General features: G+C 42.7%; 1 protein-coding gene across 6 annotated transcripts; it reads right to left on the bottom strand.

Annotated features, from left to right (window-relative positions):
* Nucleotides 1-179: 179 nt before the first annotated feature.
* Nucleotides 180-21,836, bottom strand: herc4 (HECT and RLD domain containing E3 ubiquitin protein ligase 4). 6 transcript variants are annotated; one of them, XM_076285740.1, is made up of 24 exons: nucleotides 21,620-21,836; nucleotides 20,345-20,691; nucleotides 19,823-19,982; nucleotides 19,168-19,244; nucleotides 16,873-17,094; nucleotides 16,464-16,555; nucleotides 16,189-16,319; nucleotides 15,033-15,199; nucleotides 14,441-14,550; nucleotides 13,918-14,042; nucleotides 11,528-11,587; nucleotides 11,086-11,197; nucleotides 10,477-10,666; nucleotides 10,103-10,275; nucleotides 8,523-8,642; nucleotides 8,002-8,103; nucleotides 7,490-7,657; nucleotides 7,051-7,194; nucleotides 6,462-6,628; nucleotides 5,336-5,402; nucleotides 5,124-5,206; nucleotides 4,765-4,948; nucleotides 1,587-1,689; nucleotides 180-1,272 (listed from the first exon to the last, which is right to left on the bottom strand). In XM_076285740.1, the coding sequence occupies exons 2-24, from the start codon at nucleotides 20,568-20,570 to the stop codon at nucleotides 1,064-1,066; spliced, it is 3,192 nt and encodes a 1,063-aa protein (XP_076141855.1). In that variant the 5' UTR covers nucleotides 20,571-20,691; nucleotides 21,620-21,836; the 3' UTR covers nucleotides 180-1,063. The 6 variants fall into 6 exon arrangements, 5 of the variants coding, with proteins under 5 accessions (XP_076141855.1, XP_076141854.1, XP_076141856.1 ...); XM_076285739.1 differs by having other exon boundaries at nucleotides 20,345-20,658; XM_076285741.1 differs by having other exon boundaries at nucleotides 14,474-14,550; nucleotides 20,345-20,658.
* Between the last annotated feature and the right edge of the window lie 11 nt (nucleotides 21,837-21,847).

Raw genomic sequence — 21,847 nt, 5'->3', positions numbered from 1 at the left:
ATTTTAGAGTTTATCTCCTTTAATTTGATTCTACACCTTTGCACATTCTACACCTGAATCCCTCACCTACCAACTATGTAACAATTGCAAACAGTTACATCCAAGATTTACCTAAACTATCTATTTCAGTATTTTGCATTGTATACCATGCCAATAACCTGCAAAATCAACACAATCCACACGGCTGCAAAGGTATTTATTTGTAGCTAGCTTAAGGCTTACAGCCAAATGCAACAACTCAGCTTTAGGGAGCACACGATATGTGGCCACTGCAGTGGGAGTCACTTTCACTCATTCGTCAGTGCTGTGATTCTCTCTCGTGAAGCCAGCATGTGCTCCATGAATGCAGAGAATGATATGGCCAGCAGACATGACGTGTGTAATTGTGTGAATTGGTTTAGTGTCCATCCACCACCACGACACTCTGGAGATGTCTTCTCGTTCTGATTGGTCGACACGTCTGATGTGACCTAACACTATGTGGAACAAGCAGGGCTTCATCAAGAATGTCCCAAATGAGACGACTGGTGTTGAAATGATGAAATGACACCAAGATGAACGGCTTAAAAACGGGCCACAGAAATGGATGCTTAGCTACGTTTGTGGGTGCTTTGGGTTCCTTAATGCACAACAACTAACAAAAAGTAACATCAGTGTGAAAAGATGTGAAAAGATCAGTATGCATTCACTCTATTCAACTGTGCCAACCTATAATACTGAAGACCCTAACAGAACTTTGATGCGGTTCCATAATTCCATTTACAGAGGCAAGACTATATGTTCCCAGTCATGTATCCACAGAACAGTGCTGTAGTCTTGTCCAGTGACAGACTACGGTTTGAAACGAATTGATCACTCCCCAATAAAAGAAAAAAACAAAAAACAAGAGTGTTTGTTTGTTCCGCAGATTACGTCCAGTGGTCTTCCATCTATTACATCCACCATTCCATCCCTCCAATTAGGCTCTACACTGCATGAGGTAAAAAAAGTGGGTCTAGGGGCTCTATACCGGGCCTGACCCCGTGTTCGGTGGCTGGGGACGAGGGGCTCCCATGCGGGTCACTCAGGCCAGGTTGAAGCCCTGGTTGTGCTCGATGGCCTCCAGCAGTTTGCTGCGCAGCATGGCGGCGCTGTTGTACTTGGGCAGGTCCAGCAGGTTGAAGCAGGTGTGTGCCACCGGCAGGTACTGCTCGCCCCCGCCCGTGGGCTGGATCACCAGCTTCAGGCTCCTCATGCCCAGGATGGGGATGCGGTCACTTCCTGTGAGGAACACTGCATGCACGCACACACACACACGCACACACACATACAGACACACAAACACAAACACACACACACGCACACCGCGGACATACACGCGCACACACACACACACACACACACACATACAGACACACACACACAGACACAGACACAGACACAGACACAGACACACAGACAGACACACAAACACACACAAACACACAGCCGATGGTGAATATACTTAAATAAAAGACTGGAAATTCTCATGTGCCCTATCTGTACGAGAAAAGGCAAGCATGAAATTTTACAAAATAAACTCATAATTCAAAGGAAGTGACACTTACAGAGAAATTGCTTCTTCTTCTCCAAAGGCAGTTCGTGAAAAACTTCCCAGAAAGCCTTGATGGTGGGATGATCGGCCCAGTACTCCCCTTTATACTCTGTATTCTACAAAGACAAAGAAAGAGAGATAGGAAGCGTGTTGAAAACTTAAGTTCAAGTTCAAGTTCAAGTTTATTTATATAGCACATTATCATACAAAATGTCATTCAATGTGCTTAAAAGAAACAAAAATAAAAATAAAAGATTAACAGCAATAATAATAGTAATTAATACAATAAAATAATAAAATGGATCAAGGGGGAAATAAGACTGAATGAATAGGAGGTAAAATAGAAATAAATAAACAAAAAATAAAAGATAAACTTAAAAACTAATCAATAAATGCAGAATGAAAAAGTTCAGTTTTTAGTTTCTTTTTAAAACATTCTAGTGTTGGGGAAAATCTGATATCTATTGGAAGCTGATTCCAGCGCTGTGTGGCATAATAGCTAAATGCCATTTCTCCTTGTTTGGTTTTAACCCTGGGGACTATTAATTGACAGGTTCCAGTAGATCTAAGCTCTCTACTAGGTGTATATTGGGGAAGCATTTCAGAAAAATATTTGGGGCCAAGTCCATTTAGTGACTTATAAACTAGGAGTAGAACCTTGAAATCAATTCTGAAATTAACTGGGAGCCAATGTAAAGATTTAAGAATGGGTGTAATATGATCTCTCTTTTTAGTCTTGGTTAACAGTCTAGCAGCAGCGTTTTGAATTAACTGAATCTGTCTAATGGACTTCTTGGGGAGGCCAGTTAGGAGACTATTACAATAATCTACCCTACAGAATATGAAAGCATGAATAAGCTTTTCTAAATCCTGTCTAGAAACAAAATCTCTGATCTTAGCTATGTTTCTGAGATGCCAGAATGCTGATTTAGTCATGCTTTTGATGTGATCAGTCATTGTCAGGTCCCCATCTAAGATCACTCCCAAATTTCTTACTTGAGTGCTAGTTGTAAGAGCTTTAGATTCTAAGTAAGCACCTATTTGTGCTCTATCCTCTTTGTTACCAAATAAAATAATCTCAGTTTTGCTCTGATTAAGTTGTAAAAAATTCTGCTGCATCCAGGTATTTACTTTTTCAAGGCAAAGACATGAGGAGTCAATAGGACTCAGTTCGTTTGGTGACAATGCAAGGTAGACCTGCGTGTCGTCTGCATAGCTATGATATGCAATCTTGTACTCTTGAAATATTTCACCAAGGGGGAGCATGTACAAGTTAAATAAGAGTGGCCCAAGAATGGATCCCTGTGGCACCCCATATGGCATATTATGTTTCTCAGATACATAGGTACCAATAGAAACAAAATACTCTCTCTGATCTAAATAAGACTTAAACCATCTAAGGACAGTATCAGAAAGCCCTACACAGCATTCTAGTCGGTTGAGAAGTAATACATGATCAACCGTATCGAAAGCTGCACTAAAGTCTAACATTACCAGGACAGTTGTTTTACCTGAGTCTGTATTCAGGCGGATATCATTTAATACCTTTACAAGTGCAGTTTCGGTACTGTGGTGTTGACGAAAGCCTGATTGTAGTTGATCATAGATGCCATTTGTATTTAAATAGTTATTGACTTGGTTGAATACAACTTTCTCAATAACTTTGCCTATAAAGGGGAGGTTTGAGATGGGCCTGTAGTTGTTAAGCACAGAGGGATCAAGGTTTCTTTTTTTTATGAGGGGTTTGATAACTGCAGTTTTAAGAGAGGCTGGGAAAATGCCTGAAATAAGAGAGCCATTCACAATCTTTAGAAGCTCAAATGCCACACAATCAAAGATGCTTTTAAAGAAGTTTGTGGGCAAGGTGTCAAGACAGCAAGTAGATGAGCTGAGCTGCATCACTGTTTTTCCAAGAGTTTTGCTATCAATGGTAGTAAATTCAGATAAAGAGGCTACATGTGTATTTGATGATTTAACCAAGACATTACATAAGCAGGTGGAGCTAATGTTTTTTCTAATATTTTTGTTTTGGAAGAAGGAAGCAAACTCACTACATTTATCAGATGACATAAACTCTTGAGGTAGATGTACTGAAGGATTTGTTAACTTATCAACAGTGGCAAACAGTGCACGGGAGTTGTTAATGTTCTTGTTAATGATGTTAGAGAAATAACATTGTCTAGTTTTTCTTAACTCATAGTTGTAAGATTGAAGTTTGTCTTTGAATATATTATTGTCAACCTGAAGCTTGCTCTTTCTCCATTTACGCTCAGCTTTCCTACATTCTCTTTTCTGAGTCGCTACTGCTGTGGTATACCTCCATGGTGCTTTACATTTCCTGGGGACTTTTTTAAGTTTGGTAGGTGCTACAGAGTCAAATATCCTGACAATATTGGCGTTAAACAGACTTAGATGGTCTTCCACACCCTGAGTTGTTATGTATGGTGTAATAGCCATGGCTTCTTTAAACAGACTGCAGGTATTCTCATTAATATACCTCTTAGATACAGTTTTCAATTGAGTTTGGCTAATTGGGGGGACCTGTCCATCAAAGAATACACAGAAATGATCAGATAGTGCCAAGTCTATAGCATTAATTGAAGAAACACAGATACCCTTACTGATAACTAGATCCAGAGTGTGACCTTTGATATGAGTGGGGCTGTTAACATGTTGTACAAGATTAAACATATCAAATAAAACAGTGAGCTCTTTAGAAGAGATGTCTGTAGGATTGTCAATGTGAATATTAAAATCACCAACTTAAGAAGAATGCCAAGCTGTTGTATTTGGCATTTAGGCCCTCTCACATATATGTATTAACAAAAATAATCCTAATATGTACTTACATATTTATACCGATAATGCTTTATATAACATTATTTGAGCAACAGGAAATCAGGGGACCTTACACGACCTGAATTGAATGTCAGTCTGACCCTAGTACTCAGTACTACACATCCGCCACAAGGGGGTGAGAGCTAACACTGAAAGGCCATCCAGCCAACTGTAACCTTATATGCAGTGCCAGGCGTGACTGAGCAACACTCAGTGATCACGAGACTCCCTGAAACCCAAGCTGATGGTGTTCATCCTGAATGTGCCAGACTAGAGGTGCCACCGTCTTATCTGAGTAATGGCAAAAACCCCAATATACTTTATACTTTAAAAAAAGGAGTGTGTCAGATCACCTTCTCTAGCTCTTTCCAGTCGTAGTTAGTGTTCCCGATGACCATGGCCTGAAGCTCGCTGGGCTGGAAGAGAAGCAGCACTTTGCCACCACACACTTTGTGGAATCCAGCAGCAAAGGCTTCAAACAGTGGCGCCACAGACTTGTTGAAGATGTAATCCACATACGCGTTCACAAACTCCTGCCTGACAAAGTCAAAATGAATTATTCATCATCAAATCAATGTGATGGTGGCGGTGGGGGGGGGGGGGCTATGCCACACATACAGAGAAAGGACTCCGTCATCAGAATATCCTATTCACGGATTTGAGCCTGTAAATAAGGAAGACTCTAGGAGATGGCTGTGACCTCGTTTTGTACCTGTTGGACTTCTTCACATTTATGTCAGCCCCATTAGGGATTAACTCCAACACCTCCGTCGCTCCATAGTTGTCCTCTGTGACCTGAAATGAAAGCATATCTCCTGAAAACAGCAGTCACTCGCTGGGCAGCGGTAGTAGCAGTTCCACATTCTAATGCTAAAACGCCGGGCTCCTCCAAGGTGTAATTCAGAGATGCAGCATTGTTCTTACTGTGAAGTTGAGACAGAAGGTGTCTTCGATGTCGTCCTCGGTGTAATCCAGCAGCTGCTGCAGACTCCTGAGGGAGAGGCACAAGACGGTCACTTCCTACTTCTCTCAGGCCAATGAACGCAGGGCGAAGTGCATATGCCTTGTTTAACTGAATAGTCTTAAAGGAGAAATCCAGCAATTTTTCATTTAGATCTCTGTTTCTTGTGGTCTTGAGTACTGTTGGTACAACCCCCCCACCCCCTCAAAAAAAACAACAATCGGTTTTACCTAGCTTGAGTTGCCTAGCTCAAACAGTTAGAGCTTCTAGGCAGTTACAGTGCTACACTCTGGGGGCATGTTCATGAGCCCCATGTTTATGACCCTAGAGTGAGGCGCTGTAGCTGCCTGACTGCTTTACCAAATGTTTGAGGTTTTTTTTCCATACTGACAGTACTCAGTGACCTCAAGAAACAGAGATCTCTATGAAAAATTGCAGGATTTCTCCTTTAACTACACGGTTCATGGGGCCAACTAGGGCTGAGTTTAATTATGGCTTCAGAAAGATCTCTCATTGCTCAACAACACAGAACAGGGCACCAGAGCTTCAATGAGGTGATTACAAATCAAATCACAAAATGTAATCAAAGAATGGCAGTGCTGAGGAAAGAGAGAGGAGGACTGAGGATAGGGAGTCTGGGTGAACCCAGGCCAACCTGCTAGCACATTTGAATTTGTTCCGCAAGCCCGTCTGGCAATTCTCCCAATGGAGTCGACTTCCAAATCCCCCAAACACCCAGGAACCAATCAGAAGATTTATCTGGTATGGGGTGGGTTTATGACAGAGGAGGGCAGTTGGAACGGCAAATGGCTGTGTTTTCAAAAACAGGGACGAAGTAAACAACTGCACGTAAAACCTTCGTTTGTTTGTTGTTCTTTGGAAAGCATTTGGTAACAGGTTTAAGTGCCACTGCTGGTTCACCTCTTGAAAATCGGAAGTGAACCAAAGATTTCTAGAGCAATTTCTAGACCAATCATTAACATCAACGAGGTCGGACACCTGGACACTGTGAAATGGGCTAATTGTCTTTTGAGAGACGGTCTGGTGTCAGCCAGGCTAGAGGAGAAGTTGAGTGGATGAAGAACACACCTGCCCACGTCGGGCATCATCTCCTTCAGGTCGTCCAGGGTGGGGGCCCTCTGAAGGAGCTTCTTGTAGAGCACCAGGGGGAAGTTCAGCTCCACGATGGTCAGGTTATAAATTGCCAGGCCACAGATAGCCCCAATCAGGTGGAACAGGTCGATGTCCTCAAACGTCTGAAACACAGCCGCTATTGAAACCAACAACCCTGGCCAAGTCCATGGTATTTTGACAGTGTTATTATGATGTCATTATGATGTGGACAGGCTATGATTCATACAGGTGTCATTAAGGAAAGTAATTTATGAGCCATTCAAGATCTCAAGATTCCCTGAGGGAACTTTACAGGGCTATAAAATGTGGAGACTGCACAACCTGTTCGAAAGCTCAAAAAATCTACGCAATGTTTAAGGGAAACACAATTTGGAGACATGTTTAGCAGCCAGCTCACCATTTTTTTTTTTCAAAGGCTTCACTAAAATATGGTATTCTGACTCTTGCACAAGACACATTCAAACAGTGTGAACGCATTGCATAGCATGCATTCAATGCATACACACACGCTTGCATCCTTAAGAGTAAGATTTCTGTAGCTCACCTTGTTGGCAAACCAGATGAGGCGGGATTCCTCGTGGTAGCGGAACATTCCGTACCTGGGGTCAAGCAGCTCCCTCATGATGAGGAGGAAGAACTCCTTCCTCACACCTCCAGCATCCACCGCCTCCTCCCCTACAAAGATAACCTGCAGCGCACGCACACACACACACACGCGCACGCGCACACGCACACGCACACGCACACACACAAACACACACAAATGCAGATGCACACATACACATACACACACAAACACACATGCACGCACACACACAAAAACACATGCAAACACACAAAAACACAAACAAACACACATTGAAGATAGCCTTGTCTTACACGGATGACACAAATATTGTCTCTCAATGACAAACAAAAAAAAATATGAATGAGGTTCAAATTTGCGTTCTTTGTTCTAAAGTGCATGAGACCAGAGGAGTCACCTTGAGGGGCTTTTTGTAGTCCACGTTTTTGGACTTGCGCAAAACCTCCATGGTGTCGCCCACGATGTTCTCGCGCCGCACGATGAGGATGAGACAGGGGTTCACCGACTCCACCACGGGGAGGAAGAGCGAGCTGAAGTTCTGCCGCTGAGCCTGGTCTACGGCTATCTACACACACACACACACACATTCACACAGGCATTCACACAGGCATTCACACAGGCATTCACACAGGCATTCACACACACACACAAACATAATAGATAAGCAAATGACACACATGCACACACACGCGCAAGCACACAAAAAAGAACACCCACACAGAGACAGCCAAACCCATGGTTTCACGAGGTGTTCTCTTTTCTTTCTATGCATATGATAATTAGTGCTTTGAGACATGTACGTGTGTGAGTGTGTGAGTGTGTGTGTGTGTGTGTGTGTGTGTCCATGATTATATATATTCAGACTGCTGCAGGTATGGAGCTGACAGCACTCAGACGGAGGAGGCCCACCTGCATTTGGATGACAGCGTCTGTCTGCAAGAGTGTGGTCTTTGCCTGAGCGTCAAACACAAATGGGTATTTGCACATTGTCACGGGGAAGCTGTCTCCATGCTGTAGGCACACAGGGAAGCAGGAGCATGTTTGCAGTGAGCAGATCATGCTATTTGTCTCCTTCAAATGTACAACTCATACATATTTGATTTCATTTTACCACAGTGTGATTTGCCTTAGGCAAACAAGTTTGCGTTGCAAGATTTTTGTCAAATTGTCATTTTGTGGGTGACATTTTCCATCACTTTGAGATTATTTGGTTTGGATAAAAGGAAAATCTAAAGAAGGAATCTGAAATCTATGGTATCTTTTTTCCACATAGGCTTGTAAAGACTGATATGTACAGTAACTTCTGTGTTCTGCGTTAACAATCACCACCTGTATCTAATTTCATGTAAATAACAGCTGTCCAACATGGTAAATGGTTAGTGCAGGCTTAATGACTTGATGACTTAATAGCTGTCATATTGAAAACTCACAGAGGAGTAGACTTGTTGCTGGATCCAGTTGATGTAGTCGTTTCGGATGTCGATGAGCTCGTCCAGTTCGTGGATGTAGAACTTGTCGTACTGGATGATTTGTCCAGCTGTCTCGTTGACCTGTGACAAATCATGACTTGAGAGCTGTACCACAAGCAACATTTTTGAAAACATGTCTGCAGGACATGATGCCTTAAGGCCTATTTTCAGTCGGTGTTCCCTGTGTCTTGAGCGCGCCAGTTTGATGTCAAAATGACGTTGATCCCTCTGGCGCACAGCGAATTTCGCAAAGGTCGCGAATGCGGTAGTGTCTAGATTGAAAGCAGGACAGATGAGCTAGAAGGCAAGATCAGGGAGCAGGTGTGCCTCTAAAGCAGTAGTTCTCAAACTTTTTCTGTCATTCCCCACTTTGGAAGTGGGGAATTTTCAAGCTCCACCTGACCCCATCACCCCGTCAAAATGGTAACATTAAATTGTTTTTGTTTTTCTTTTGCATTTTTGTTCCATGTTACATTGACTTGTCTCGGTCCGCTGGATCAGATGTTATTTTAATTCATACTAATTTCCTCCTGTTCCTCGTGCCCCACCCATCATGTCTCTATTCCCCACTAGTGGGGCCCGCCCCACATTTTGAGAACCACTGCTCTACAGGCATCAACCACATTTTCTAAGTTCATTCATAAATGATCACAGGACAACATCAGACCATAGCAGGCTGACATGTCAGCATGTCATATAGCCCACATCTTAAATAAACTTAAAAGGCTATTATCTCACATAACATGAATGAAAGAATGAAAGTAGGTAGGCCTAGTAAAATAATAAAGATACATTCTTGTGAAAAAATGGATCATATTGCCTTAGTGGGTTGTGGTAGAATTGGAGCTAATAAGTTTGAACAGTCAGTTTGAAGTTTTATAGTCAGCTGGAGAAGTTAGGCTAACAAAGTTAACAGCAGGAGTTGCAACACTGGGAATTAAGAGAAAATAACTAGGAACCAGAGACATTGCAATAATCCAGCAAAAAGTAATGAAGAGATGTATTTTCAACCAAAGACCTGAAAATCTCTTTCCCCTTTAGGAAATGGCCCAAACTCATCCCTCCGCGCTAGCCAGATAGCTGCACACACATTGGAAACTATGCGAGACGGTTGTGCCCTCTAACCGAAGTCTGAAGTATCATCAAAGATAGGCCTAGGCTACTTTAGTTTTATTATCTCAGTCGCTACTGCCATTGACGCCAATGCTACTGACAGATCTGGTATTATTTACTTTTCTTCTTCTACGGTGTGAAGTTGGTAGCGATAGCCTTTCCACAGAGGCAACACCTGTGTTCAGGAGAAGTCTGCAACTAGTGTTGCGACCGCCATGCACAAGTATAAAGGGCTTTGGCATTCCTGTGAAGTCACAACTGGCGTTCGCAATGACCAATGCGTTGAGTGTAAACAATGCGAACATTTTTTTTTACAGTTACGAGTTTGTTACCTGCAAACGGTTTTTAATGAGCCTGTTAGTTGCAAGCAGATCAATGAGAAGCTGTGAATGGCATGTCTGACTGCAGCTCTGAGCTGAGGTACTCACGGCGTGCAGAAGGCCTAGGAGCTTGAGCGAATGGTGCAGGAAGCAGGTGAGCATCTTCAGCTCGGACGGTGGCACCCCCACCTTCTGCATGCGCAGCAGGTACAGCACCACCTCCTTATAGAGCTCCACCCTGCGTTGGAACATGGGGGGCTCCAGCCGCGACCACCAGTTACCTGCAGGAGGGAAGAAAGAATGCCAGCGGCCGGCATCAGACAAGCATGCCTAGACTCCGTTGGCCGTAGAAGAAAAGGCAGGGGGTCATTAATGTTCCTAATAACCACTGATCCTCACACAGATGGATGGGCAGACTATTATATTATAGCTTTAATATTGCTCTTGACTTCGGGGGGGGGGGGCAAGGAAGGGACACTCACAGAGAACCGTGTGGGCGGCCTCCTTCAGGCCGACAGTGGCACTGGCCAGGGGAATGGTGAGCGAGGTGTAGTTGCTGGGGTTGTGGAGCAGTGGGCACTCGGGCAGCGTGAGGTACAGACGCAGGGTCTCGATGTCTGGGGGAGAGGACGTGAGTCTGGGGAGCAGGCTCTTCTCCAGACTCACACACACCTGGAGGTGGGGACAGACATCCAGCACCCACTGATTATCAGACAACTCAGTGCAAAAGCAACAGTCCAAAACTCACAATAGCCTGATGCAAAAATGAGAGCATTAGCAAGTCTTTGCAAACATTAAGTGTACTGAAGCTATGTTGGCTATGGGAAGAAGAACCTGTTCATCTTAGAAGGATTGCAATTACATACTGTAGGACTGAGAGGTGCCTGTTCATTTATTTACTACAAGGTCAAGGTCAAGTCTGTTGTTGTGTATGAGGAAGTCACATATTGTCATTGTATGATATATATTTGAGAAACTGCAGGTTTGATTTATACAGACAAAATGTTCCTTTCTCATACACTAGATAGATAGATAGATAGATAGATACTTTATTGACTTACTAACTATGAACTACTAACACAACAACTCACCAACTGTGAGATCTGTGGATAGTCTGGTTGGATCACTCTGTGCAAAAGTATGCGAGCAGTGTTCATATCCACCCCTGAGCACTTGCTGCTGGTGTTGTAGTGGTCTGGGTGACTGTGAACACAAATCAACACACCACTCTAGTTAACAGACTGGTCAGGAAAATGAAAAACTCACAGTCGTCTAAGTAATATGATGGCTACTAGAGAAAGTTGCAATTCTGAAGCTTTGGAATGATCTCCTTAGTTCCAGCAATATGCATATTGCTTACGGTTACGCCACACTGATCAAATAGTACAAAACTAGCATGACTAGCATCCCCACCAACAGACCAGCCAGGTGCAAGGCTGTCCCATGAGACCATGCTTTTTCAGCCTTTAGTTCCTGGATCCCTTCAGTACAAGACGTGATTTACAATGAATAAATGGCAGAATTATACATCACCTTGTTGACAAGAAGCTCCCATTGAGGCAACTCGCTGAGGAGAACACAACATCAATCTCACTATGAGGAACACCAAAAAGACAATTAGTGAGAATGATCTCTTGATTCTCATAAGGCAAAGGCACTTCAAACTCTTGGCTTTATTTACTTTGTTTGTAGTGTAGATTTCTGACAGATACCACAGAGATTTCAGAAGAGGTTTCATGAAGCAACTTTGGGAATGACTTAGACGACACAAGACATCACTCTGTCTTAACAATTTCATGGCAAATTCCACACTGGAACTCTATGGCTCTTGCAATCCTAAAGTTTTACCCGAGTGTACAGTTCTGTATCACCATGGCTCACCAGCCAGTTACATACTAGGGGTTTCATGACTACTGATTTTTACTTGTTGACTATTATAGTTTTTCATAATAGTTGTCGACTAGTTGACTATTCTTCACATACCGGACAGTGCTGGTTAGGGATGTAACGGTATGAAAATTTAACCTCACGGTTATAGTGACCAAAATTATCACGGTTTTCGGTATTATCACGGTATTTTTAAAAGTGTGTTCAATATGCACTGCACAAGCACTGATAGGCCTACACACGCTGAAATAGTTTCAAAAAGTGTCCCGTTCAGTTTTTCATGTTTAATTGGCTATGTGCTTATCGCTTAACTTACCCTACCATGACTGGAGCCATGAAATGGAGGTTGCTATTACTGTTATTTGGATCCAATGAGTGAGACCAGGCTTGGAATTTCACCATTCTGGGGGCAAGGCCACTTGGCCTTCAGTTGGGCATATTTGGTGGAGGGCACAAAGGCCACATAGGCTATAAAAAATATCAAAGTTGTATAGCCTATTCACTGCAGTAGACCTGCATCACTGTATGAAACATTACAAAAACATGAAACATGACATATTATATAGAACTGCAAATAATCTGAACATCTAATATTTACAGATATCTAGGCTATATTTAACATTTATTTTATATTTGGCCTGTTATGAAATCATGTATTGAACAATTTAAGCACAGTTCAGCTTTAAGAAACTCAAATAGCCTAGATGCATGCTTAGCATTTTGTGATCTACTTTCACAAACTCTTAGTCAGCTGTCTGATTTACCGATATATAGGCGATATTTGTAACATTTATTTTGTATTTGGCCGTTATGAAATCATGTGGAACAATTTAAACACATTGTAAAACTTAAAGCCCAAATTTGGAGACATCCATGCATGTCGAAATGTACTGCAAATTCAAAAGTGGATTACTCTGGAACGGCTAACTGTACAGGGGACTGCTTTACACCTTTATGTTCGGTAAGGTCTGCTGTTTATTCTGATATATGGTTTGTCATGTGTTAAACGAAAGGTTCGTGAAGTATTGCACCGAGAGGAATGGGTAGGGAGATGGACGAAAACCTTCAGTAGAATTTATGATTAAATTTAATTATATTATTTACGTTTCTCGCGAACCGTTCACCACAGCAATTCGCGGCTAACATCGTTTAAAAGCTGAGAAAAAGCTCTTTCATGTGATACTTGTGATGTCTGTGTGATGAGTAGGCTACTTCGCGAGTAGTTCAACTGAGAAGAATAGGTGAATTTAGACGCACTTTCTTTCCTGCGCTGTCACTTTCTCCACTGCTAAAAGAAATTCATTCAGGGACATCACGGCCAACGCAAGGGGCAAAAACGTGGCCGCCGTGAAATTCCTACCCTGAGTGAGACCAAAGTAAGTGTTCGAAATAAAACTTTAGGCTACTGTGTTCTTCTGATAACGTGAGTGGAATGGATTTAATGTGCACGCAAACATAAAAAGACGCACAGTGCAAATGATACAGTGCAAGTTTTGCGGTGAAAATGTTCCGCCTTTTAAAATCAGGTGTAATCCAATTCGCAGTTAAAACCATCAATTAGACAACAGAATAAGTAGGGTACCAATTTTGCTTCATTGTACCAGGCCTACTGTATGTCAAAAGCAGGCTCGGATGAAGCTGGGAAGGATTAAACACACGGTTTCAACACCGTGATAATCAACCGTGATAATTATGATATTTCAAAAGAAAACGGTCATTGTTATCGTCAACATTTTTATCACGGTTTATCATTATACCGGTAATCGTTACATCCCTAGTGCTGGTGATAATATTACCGCTAGTGCTAGCTGTTGGCAGCATTTTAAGATGGTTATCCGTAGTAGAAATGTTCTTACAGTACTTTAATAGAGCTGTACACAACTCACAGTACATTAGTCACTGTAGAACAGGTCTTCATGTACTTCCATAGATAAAATGTCTAGCTTGCTAGCTTGCTTAGCCTTTAGCCATTTTGTCCATGACTAGTTGACTGCTGCCTACAGCAGATGAAACCCCTACCACAGACGCTGACTTACTTTGAGATTTCGGGCGGCAGTCGTCCATGGGCATGACTCAGCCACTTCTGAATGAGGTCAGCATTCAGCGTGTGGATGTGACCTCGAGGATCAGGCACTCGGAAATCGTCAGGGGCTAGTTCATTCTAGAGGAGAGGAGAGAGGAGAGGAGGTCTGTTATATCCACACACACACACACACACACACACACACAAACACACAAACACACACACACACACACACACACACACACACACACACACATTAACACTAGACCAGAGGTGTAAAAGTCCAACTTCAGAAAGTAAAAGTCCTACCACATATTTCTTCCAACCATTCATTGAGTTAGCTGATTCTAATTAGCACAACTCCTCAGGCAGGTAGATTTGCTAATTAGTTCATATCACCTGTAAAACATTCACAGGTAGAAGCAATACCTGGTAGGACTTTTACTATCTAAAGTCAGACTTTTACACCTCTGCATTGGACAGCTGTGGGCCGGAGAGGGGAGCTCATTGGGTGTGGAGTTAATTCATCCTTTCACCTGATTGTCATGCGCTCTCCACCAGGGACGCACCTGGTCTGTACTAAAGTGGGCAAAACTCTGGTCCCCTCCGGCAAAGATTCGCCTCATGTAGTAGCCCTGCTCGGAGTCTGAAATAAGGGAGAGCACACCATGAGGACCAGGATCTCCTGCGCATTGTGTTCTATGGATTTTAAAGGTCTTCATGACTAAAGCAATTCAAAGGCGGTGTGGTTGGGCGTGTCCTACTGGTGACGTTCAAGAGGACCATAACATATCAACATACTATGAGATAGCTATGTCAGTTTGGAATTACTGGCATGTGATATGTGTGTGTGTGTGTGTGTTGTTGGTCAGCAAGACAATACCCACTCAGGTCTAAAGTTCAACTTACTTTATGTGTGTGTGTGTGTGTGTGTGTGTGTGTGTGTGTGTGTGTGTGTGTGTGTGTGTGTGTGTGTGGTTGGTCAGCAAGACAATACCCACTCAGGTCTAAAGTTCAACTTACTTTATGTGTGTGTGTGTGTGTGTGTGTGTGTGTGTGTGTGTGTGTGTGAGAGAGTGTGTGTGTCTGTCTGTCTGTGTCCCATTATGGACCTAAAGCCAACCTAACCGGAGGGCATGTCGTCCGGCTCCGAGCTGTTGAGGGCCCTCCAGGGGCCCTTGACCAGTGCGGGGCTCTTCCTGTTGCAGGTGGAGCGTGTGCCCAGCTGGCCATTGCCGCCCAGCCCGAAGGAGTTGATCTTCCCTGAGGTGGAGATGAAGGCGAGTGTGTGCTGCCTTCACATAAAACATACACACAGATACGCCACCTCAGTACATACAGTACCACACCTCAGTCAAATCTAATTAAAGATTTAACTCCATTACATCTACACCTGCTACTCTAGATTTTAAGACTTTCATCATTCAAACAACCCCCATAATACCTCTTTCTCATATGAACCCCATTTAAGTCATAATACAAAAAAAATCTGGGTTAGATAACTTTTTTGCATCCTCACTCACTCCCCCAGTAATGTTAAAGTAATGGGTCTCATTAAATGGGAGTGCATCTCTGTGCGAAACCTTGGGAGAGGAGTGAACATGTTTGGTGTATCATCTTTTCTATGAATTATCCTTAGCTATAGTACTAGGTTTAATCTTTACAGTGAACTCTCTCTTAACCAGTGACAGTAGTTGGTGTAGTGATGGGCAAATTTTGCTTTTGTGAACCACTGAACCACTGCAGTGTGAAGCTAGTGACACTAGCTGAAAAAAAAAAGATTGCCGCTACACATACATTTTTCAACATAAAAGTCCTTAATTAAACCAGTATTTTTGGTTACATATACTGGTTTGGGTAAGGACTTTTATGTTGAAAAATCAACATGTTTCATTAGTGTCGCTAGCTCCACATTGCTGTCTTTCAATGGTTCACCAAAGCTGGATTTGCCCATCACTTGTTGGTAGTGCCTGTGTTAATGAACTGGCCAAGCAGCACCGCTTCAGTGTTTCCCAAGTTGCTCTGGGGGCACTAAGCCTTGTAGTAATTAACATATGTGTTTATGTTAATTTTACATAATAACATGTAACATATAACACATGTAAGTCGCTTTGGATAAAAGTATCAGATGAATAAGTAAGAAATGACTGTCTGTTGCCATTCTTCTACATTCATGCAATGCACAAGAAATACACTGATATTCAAACCCTAAGCTTTAACTGGGAAAAAAGGGGAAAAAAAACAGGTACATTAAGAAACGGAAAATGGTATATTCTTTGCTAACCTGCCACAGGCGATTTGAGTGACTATGTTTCCCATGAGCTCGAACACCTTGCGGGGATTGATCTCGTGGTTAGTGCTGTTGTGGCCTAGCTGCCCATACCCTCCTGCTCCAAACGTGAACACTCCTCCCTCCTTCAAAAACATCACATACACAAAGCCAGTGAATCAACACAGGACAGCCACTTAGGGAAGGAAGGTGTGTGTTTGTGTGTGAGCAGATGATGGTCTGTGTGTGTATGTGTGACAGAGAGAGAGAGAGACAGCGGAGGGGGTCACCTTTGTAAGTGCGGCAGTGTGGTCCTCTCCACAGCAGATGTACACAACTCTCTGGGACCGCAGTGTCTTTAAGAGAACTGGAAAATACCGGTCTGAAAGGAGGGCACACAGGGAGGAGGAAAGAGTAACTATGAAGAGAATGGCATTCTACCAGACCAATGCGCTGCTTGTGACTCAAACATTTAATTCATATTATCATTCACATAATAACTGCACCAATTCCAATAACAACAACAGAAAATACAGTAAAGTTCTTCAACTACCCAGCTCTTCAATTCTACTCATGGTTTTTATATTCATTTTCATTTTTCATTGTCATGTGGACATAAACCCAAATAAAAACACCACTATGAGTTACGTAGTTTGTATCCATCTGGCCAGTGGAGTCTGCATGACCTATCCCTCTCACCATTACTGTCATTCAGTCCGAGTTGCCCGAACTTGTTGCGGCCCCATCCGAATACGCCCCCTGAGAATGTGAGGGCGAAACTATGCGCCCCTCCTGCAGCAATCTGGGAGAAGGGGATCCCCAGCAGGGACTGGATGACCTGGGGGGACGAGACGGACGCCCCCACCATTCCCAGGCCCAGCTGCCCGTACTTGTTCTGGCCCCAGGAGAAGACCTGGCCTCCTGGGGAGAGGGGCACAGAAGCACAGGGCTTGAGCATTAGAACAGGAGTCTTATTCCTAACATGGACAACAATGGACAGAAGAAACACAAAGATGTCATCCTGTCTTCCCGCAAAACTAAGCCAGAATTACCGCGTTGCAGTGGTATGTGTCTGTGTAGCCAGGATTTTTTTGTCGACATACAGTACATTTGTGTGGCGAGGCATGTAATATATAGAGTTGGTTAGAAATGTAATAAAAAGCTTGAAGTATGTTCTAGGTGTATTGTGAGGTGTCAGCCTTGACATGTATGATTCCATAGAATAGTTTGCGATCAGAATCATGCTGTATTCTAAGAAAGAGTATTTTAACTGAGTAATACAGAGGACAGTGAATGTGATGATATGTGAAAGTTTTTAAGATATGGGAAATGACTGCTTTCATTTGTTCTGATGGAATTGTTACAGTTTGTAAGGTGATGACCAAGCTTTTGATATACTATTGAGATTATGTAAATAAAATTAATTTGAGTCAAATTTGTGACCTGTCTGACCTGTAAAATCTAACCAGTTTTTAGTCCACTTTTAGTCCAAGTGAATGTTCATACCAAATTTGAAGAACATGCCTCAAAGCATGCTTAAGATAAAGCGTTCCAGGCATTCTTGAGATATAATCACACTCACAAGAGTGAGACATACAGTGCTTGTGGTCATAGTGATATCGCCACCTCCCCTTTAGCTACATCAGCAAAGCTACAGTACGAGCATCATTAATGACTCATCACATCTCGGTCACCACCTGTTCCAAATGTTGCCCCCTGTCAAAGCGCTACAGGTCTGCCAAGGTCCGCACCACCTGATTTATAGTTACCCAATGCCATCAGCACGCGTAACTCTAAAAAGCCCTAAGACACCTATCTACACTATATATAGACAAAAGTATTGGGACATTTGCAAGGGCGCGGGAAGGGGGGTGCTGAGGGTGCTGCAGCACCCCCTGCTGGCAGGAGATAGATTTTTAAAAAATATTATATATATATTTTTAAATAATTACTAATTCGCTGTCTGACATTATTTATATTTTTGTATGTGAAATGATGAGTCAAATAGCAAAAAAGGGTTATGGATAGGTTCGAATATAGGCTACTAAAAATTAACAGTTATAGAGATCAACGTGAACGGGAGTCAGTTACTGTAAGAACCGTAGCGTGGTTTCATCTATGTGATAGCGAAGTGTGTAGGCAGCCTACGGTTGATATAGGCCTACATATTCTATGCGATTTACACGTTCAAAAAAACCATGGATAAGCTGAAAGAAACTTTAATTGTGTTTTACAGTTTTGCAAAAATAATAAATGCATAGCTAGTGAAATCATTTCACTATCCTAGTCGCTAAGATAGAAATTATTAGGACACATACTTGCTGAGGAGACACACTTTAGGCTATTCAGAAATTATTTGCGAGATCATTGCAGCCTGATTATTAGCCTATATTTAAAGCCTAACATCTTTGGTGTGGTTTTGACGATCAGAAAAGTAATTTTCCTTAGCTATAGCCTGAAATAGGCTAACGATGTCAAGTGCGCTTCTGTGGGGTTAGGGTGGGCGCAGTGGACTCGGAGTGCTGTCGCGGAACATTGTAATTTGTGGCTGCCCAGGACTTTTCTAAAACTTCTCGCTATCACCCGCACACCGCACTAAAATGACGTATTTAGCAGTCAAACTCCTAAACATGTCCGGGGGGGGGGGGGAGAAATCGTTGGACATCCATTATTTTTGTTATTCAGCACCCCTGGTCAAAAATAGGTTCCCGCGCGCCTGGACATCTGTCATTATTACTGGTCTCTACACCATCAAAACACCTTTGGGGTGAACTAGAACAGAGGTTGCGAGCCAGGCCAAATATCAATGCCTGACCTCACAAATACTCTTCTGAATAGATTGACAAACATTCCCACAGACACACATATACATACAGTCCTTGAATGTATGGAATGTTAATGCATACAAATCACATGAATGAAAAATCTATAATCTGTGAATAAAAGGACAAGAGATAATTGGCTAGGGTGTCAAGTATACTCAAGGATACCTACCTTTGGCAAGAGCGAGAGAATGACGATATCCACATGCCACCTGTGTGATGCAGACATCCGATAAACTCTTGATGTTTCTGAAGGAAATGGAAAAGAGATTATATCAAACATCCACTAAATCCAACCATTGGTCCATTCATCCCAACAGCCACGTGACTACAGGAAATGGACCGAGACATGGGTCATGATCAAGGCAAGCAAATCAAGACTTTACTGGAAGCAAAGCTTCCTTTTAAAATAGTTCTTGAAAAAAAAAACTGTTACACATCTAGATAAAGACTCCTTCCCTGTTAGCTTAGTTAGTATGACCCAACACTAACGAGAGAGTGCAACATGGTTATCTTGTATCCACTTTTGTTTGCTTTGTTTTGTTTTTTGTTTGTTTGTTGTACCTAATGAATATGGCCTATCAGCCAAGAATCAGAGCAGTTATCATAACACTGCTAACAGATATATTTTATTAGCCTATATTATATCATTGATGACACACATGATGCACATGCTTTTAGTGATTTATCATGTAACCCCTGTTTGGCAAACTAAGCAAACTGTCTATACTAAGAGGTGCTTTTCAGGAGCTTTCCAGAAATCTGACATAAATCCCAGCAGAAGGTGTTTCCTTCCAGACAACCAATGTGGAATATGACCTCCCTACCTTGGCACACGGACACATTCTTCAGAGTTGACAAAGCCCAGTTGGCCGTCAGATGCCAGTCCCCAGGCAAAGACCTGTCCCTTGTCGTTGAGGGCGAGAGTGTGGGCCTCCCCGCATGATATGACCACAATGATCTGAGCATCTAGGGCCACAACCTGTTCTGGAAGAATGAGATCCCCATCAGCACCCGAGAAGGCTGCTGCCCAATAGCAGTCCTTGACAATATGTATGGGAAAACACAACATGAGTAAAACTCAATAGCTAATATGTTTCTCTTCAGCCTTGTTAACTTATGTAGTTACCACACTTACTACAAATTATATAAATATTCCTTCTTCAGACACAGGCTGCAATAGGAGAACAGCCATGGTGAACAGCATCATTTCATATTGGATTAAAGACATTTTCCACATACTGCTTTAGCTCATTTACAGTTGTGGAAAGGGGACATTTGGGGTTACACTGCATTTATTCCTATGGGCATATGAACATCGAGTCCCTTCTGTCAATGCAGACTCCAACCTGGTTTCTTGCGGGGCTTCTCGTGACCCAGCTGACCGAGGTCATTGCAGCCGCAGGTGTACACCGTGCCGTCGTCCAGCAGGAAGGACGTGTGTCGGCGACCACAGCCCACGCCGCACAACCGCTTGCCCGCAAAGAAGTCGCAGCCGCGTGGCTCAACCACTATCTCCTCCTCAATGCCACCCAGACCCAGCTGGCCATAGGAGGCGTTCCCCCAGCACAGCATTGCCCTGAGCCCCCACCACCGCCACCTGGATTCGATGCCAGCTGAAGGTAGCCACTGTCCACTGGGTTGGAGCACCTTCAGTTCTGCCCTGGAAGTTGGGAATTATCTGCCATTAGCGTCTCTAAAGATAGTAAAAAGTAAAAACTGCCTGATCACACACTGGTAGTTTTATTAGAGTGAACTCTCTTACAAGGAGAAATAGGCCAAAAGTGGAACTTTTTATTTGTCAAAAAGATTTTTTTCAAGTTCTCATATCAGTAGGTCTGTTGTAATAACACCTTTTTTGTGTCAAATAAAATGGTAAACTAATGTAAACAAACACACACACACACATATATATATATATATATATATTAAAAAAACAGCCAGATGATATCAAGATGACCTGACAGCTTCTAGAACGACGTCGAATACACTTAACTTGAGGGAAATGAAATATAAGGTGCGTTGCACCACATAATCAACTCCCAGAAGGCTTCACTTCACCTACGCCATGTAATTGGATTTCTGCTAAATGTGACTGTATTTGCATTGTTATATAACACTATTAGTCTAAGCGAGGTCCCTGTAATGCTCAAAATAAGTAACTGTAGAAGCAAATATAACTAGTCTAAAATAATGATGAAATATGGTGAAAAACACAACATGGGTATTCAGTTCACAGGGAATTGTCCTTTGTAGATAACTCTGAGTCGTAATTAATAGCAAAACACAACTACACAAATGTACACGTGTGCAGTTCTAATGACATGTATGACAGACCTAACTGTACTGCATAACTTGTGAAATGTCAGACCTAAGTGCGCCTTATTGGTCTTGGGTGGTAGCAGAAGCATGCGCTAGTATGCAACGGTCCTGAACGCGAATTCATAACAAACCTCTACCCACACGATACCATCCTACTAGTAGCAATTCACAGCCTGATCGCTGCAAGTCTTTATTCTTTTCAATTCTGCAAAGACTGCAAATACCATGGTCACGTAACCAACCAATCTACAACGGTAACGTTAGCTGGTTAAAATGCCGAGCCATAAATGAATTATGCTTACCTGTTGCTAACGGCTAGCCCTGGCCAGACCGTACCTGGGCACGATCCTAATAATTATTAGCTTTGCTTTTAAATGTCTGCCTCCTAAAATGTTCGTGATCTTTCGAACAATCACCACACACAGAGCCCTCTGTCATCATTGAACAGTCAAATCAACAAGGCATGGGCGGCGTGTAGTGACATCACTACACACTGGAAAACACGCGAATGCACCGTAATGTTCTAGACT

The sequence above is a fragment of the Alosa pseudoharengus genome, unplaced genomic scaffold (genome assembly GCF_046254945.1).
Source record: "Alosa pseudoharengus isolate Yale_2024_CS ecotype anadromous, Long Island Sound unplaced genomic scaffold, YU_APseudo_1.1 YU_APseudo_1.1_scf_15, whole genome shotgun sequence".
Lineage (NCBI taxonomy): Eukaryota > Metazoa > Chordata > Actinopteri > Clupeiformes > Clupeidae > Alosa > Alosa pseudoharengus.
Note: the sequence above shows the minus strand (reverse complement) of the source record. Positions and strands in the feature narration are given on the sequence as shown.